Source organism: Gobio gobio, assembly GCF_949357685.1.
Source record: "Gobio gobio genome assembly, chromosome: 19".
Classification (NCBI taxonomy): Eukaryota; Metazoa; Chordata; class Actinopteri; order Cypriniformes; family Gobionidae; genus Gobio; species Gobio gobio.
The window spans coordinates 25,681,584-25,685,481 of record NC_137112.1 but is presented as its reverse complement, the minus strand read 5'-3'; the positions used below and the strand labels follow the sequence as shown (position 1 = coordinate 25,685,481).

The following is a 3,898-nucleotide window of genomic DNA, read 5'->3' as shown; positions in this document are numbered from 1 at the left end:
ACCAACCATTTTCAAGAAGTTTTTAACAAATCTGAAAATGGCATTTGGCGTAATAACATAAAATATTTTCCTTGGACATTGTACATGTGTATATATATATATATATATACAGTGAGGAAAATAAGTATTTGGAGGTGGACATTTTAAAGGCAGACTAACAGGTCTTTGAGAGTCAGAATTCTAGCTGATAGACAGGTGTTCAAATACTTATTTGCAGTTGTATCATACAAATAAATAGTAAAAAAATCATACATTGTGAATTCTGGATTTTTTTTTTTAGATTACGTCTCTCACAGTGGACATGCACCTACGGTGACAATTTCAGACCCCTCCATGATTTCTAAGTGGGAGAACTTGCAAAATAGCAGGGTGTTCAAATACAAATTTTCCTCACTGTATATATATACACTGTATATATATATATATATATATATATATATATATATATATATATATATATATATATATATATATATATATATATATATATATATATATATATATATATATATATATATATATATATATATATATATATATATATATATATATATATATATAATTCAAATTTATTTTCCCTTGAAGACTACACAACAATTCAATATAAAACAATAGTGGATCAAAATCAAAATCTCTCCTTTTACACACTGGCCAGTTCAAGAATCATTTATGCTATTGTATATTGTTTATTTGAAATAATTAAAAGTGCATTTTTGTGTCTATTCTTGTATTGTTCAACTGGTCATGGTTGATATGGGAATTATAAAGTAATTAGTAATAAGTAATCCAATACTTTTTAGAGAGAGTAATTAGTACAGTAATAACTAGTAATTAATTACTTTTTAGAGTAATTTACTCATGCACATTGTGTGTGTTGGGTTGGGCGGGCCTGAACTAACCTTGCCGTGTCATAAAAAGGTCAAATTATATTTTAAGGGACTTTAGGAGGTCTGAGGGTGTCTCTGTAAAATAATTTCCTGTTTTGTGTTTTTTTTAATGCTTTTTCATGTGTTTCTGCCAGTTGGTTTCACTAAATGCCTTTTGGGCTTTTCAAATATTAATAAGGAGTGAAGAAGTTTTGGTAAAATATATTTTTTTCTCTTCAAGAACATTATTCATTTAATGAGCTTTTTTTCTTTTCTTCATTAACATTTAGGCAGTTTTATCACCTTGACAAAAAATGTATTTAACTATAGAAATTAAAAATAGACTCATAATAATAAAATGATAAAAATGACACAAGAAATGTCATTAACCCAATTTCTAAGATGTCCAATAGGCCGTCTTTCTAGAGAAATGCTTGATTGAATATATCAACAAATTACTGATTCTGATAACGTTTTTATGAAACTCCTATTTTGATTGTGTGAGGTATTTAAAAGCAAAACCTTAGAATAATGATAGTAAGAGAACCAACAATGAGATGAGCTACGTGAGAGTTTCATTAGTGATGGTCAGGTTTTTAGTGAAGCCGTCTTGGATGAGGGCAGCAAGTGACGCCTGCAGGAATATATCTGGAAGGCGACTTTACTCATTACTCACCAGTGGCCATTCTCCGACTCTTCTAAGAATTGGACTAACTCTCCAGCCTCTACGGAAAGATCCTGAGCAGTACCTGACTCGTACGTCAGCTGCACCTGATAGCGATCATTATCCCCCTTAAGAGAGAGACAAAGAAGTGCATAATTTATTTCAGGGTCATGGCATCAGTTTTTGGGTTTACTGGAACTGGGAGGAAATGGGCAGGAAGAGTTAGATTCATGCAGGGGCCTGTGTTTAGTCATTCTTATCTTAGAAATCCGATCTATTGTTTATTCAAGGACACCCTCTGGTGGTAGGAACCGTGTATATGCAGTTTAATTCCCTCTAGTCACCATTAAAGAGGTTCTGAATGACTTTATGCAGCATAGCTGTTATTAAGCCTCACTTCTGAAGCAGATCTCCAATCCTCACACACACCAGGCAGGAGGATTAAACACAAAGAAACTCCTCTGGGTGTTTAAGAGTCAAAGATAATCTGGCCTCCTATCTGTATTAATTGTAAAATGTTGCTGTCTTTTATCTGAGCTTACTTAAAATCAGCAACAAAAAATCTTTCTTTCATTTGAAAGGAACAGTTAAACCAAAAGTGAGAATTCGGTCAACATTTAACCTCACGTCATTCCAAACCTCTTCTTTCTCTTGAATGATGAAATTTTGAAAGTCAGTGAGGACCAAATGACATTGGACATTTTTCAAAATATCTTTCTTTTTTCTTTTTGGGGGTCAAAATTGTTAGTTAGTTAGTTAATAGTTGTTTGTTTTACTGTATAGTTTTAAACTATGGGCATTCTTGCCAATTTCTTAAAAAGAAAACTTAATATTCTATGAAAATATTTAATCTGTGTGAAATAGTAAATTATATTTTATTATTATTATTAATATTGACATGAGAGATTGAATGAGAGTAAATGAACTATATCTTTCAGGATTATCCTATAATATTTTTTGTCCCTCAATACACATTTGGAAGGTGAGATATGTGGACAAAATGTGGATGAAGGCATTTACGTTTTTGTTATGTCCTTCATCCTCTCCATCTGAGGAAATGGAGAGTTCTTCAGCACTAGAAGGAATGGTCTCAAAATCCTCAGCGTCCATTGATGGTAGACGCCGTTGATTCCATCCTGGAAAATAGTACACCGGAGTTAACATCATTGAGTAAAAACCTTATGAGAGACGACGCTGAGGGAATAGTGCTTGAGTTTCCCGGAAAAAAAAATGCTGTGAAAGGTAGACAAGATGTTGAAGCACTCAATGAAAATAACTCTGACTGATTCTGTCAGTGTCAGGCATCGAACGAGGAATGAAAATAGACGAAAACACCCGAGAGAACCCAATATGATTGGCATATCACTGACTCTTTTCATATGATTACCTGGTTGAGACGCAGACCTCGGCACAGCGGGCTTGGTACCGGCGGTACCTTTACTTTTGCTCTCAGCGGGAAGTGCACCTCGCATGGTGTCTGTGAGAAAATCCTTATCAAACATGACCTCTATGATGGTAGCAATGCATGTGAAACAAATTCTCACATTATCATGCACAAGTCAGCCACAGTTAACCAACAACAAGAAGTCAATTGCACCCACTGAAATGTACACATAACCTTATCTGACCAACAGAGAGCACAATAAAAGAGGGAAACGATAGATTTGAAGGATGATACACACTTGCTGTGAACTGAAAACCACCAACACAACACCACAGCGCAAGCATAAACAGATAAACAAAACAAGCATGAAATCTGGTAGAAGAATGCAGGCTCAACAACAGATAAGGCTTTTTCAAAACTGCAAGTCTTGCATCTGTATGAGTGGGTGGGAAATTACAAATAAGTAACATTTTTCTAGTATCAGAGTTATTATAGTTAAAACAACACAAGGTAACTTTTGGCACTCTAGCGGTTAACAAACATAACTATTTACTTGAAATAAATAAATGTTAACTGACATAAAAATTGTTATTTAGTTATTTAGTTTCATTAACCTGATGTACCAAACTAAAACTGAAATAAAAATTTATAAAAACTACATAGACATTTACATTTTTTTTTACAAAAACTAAAAAACTATGACAAAACAACAAAATTACTAAATCTTTTAACTAAAATTAAAATAAAAGCAAATTAAATTGAATTCAAAATATTAACAAAAACTATATAGTATCTCAGTGATACTAAAATAACACTAGTATGGCAAAATCTGTTACAGTGTGTATATATATATATGCTGTATATATATATGCTACTTTTAATTAAAATTGTTTATATATAAATAAAAATATATATGCAGAAATTGCGCCCCTAAAGTTTCTAAATGTGCTCCTTGGGGAAAAAAAGTGTCAAGCCCATATGCCA

The 3,898-nt window shown here is 32.6% G+C and overlaps 1 protein-coding gene across 3 annotated transcripts in view; it reads right to left on the bottom strand.

Annotated features, from left to right (window-relative positions):
• Positions 1–3,898, bottom strand: part of mcf2l2 (MCF.2 cell line derived transforming sequence-like 2) — an 86,924-nt gene that overhangs the window by 1,562 nt on the left and 81,464 nt on the right. For 2 of the 3 annotated variants that reach the window (XM_079843788.1, XM_079843789.1), the window contains exon 28: positions 2,562–3,007. In XM_079843788.1, coding sequence (XP_079699914.1) covers positions 2,694–3,007 — 314 coding nt within the window. In that variant the 3' untranslated portion in view covers positions 2,562–2,693. Of the gene's footprint in view, positions 1–1,531; positions 1,659–2,550; positions 3,008–3,898 lie in introns of those variants that run through there. The other variant, XM_079843790.1, reaches the window with a different exon arrangement.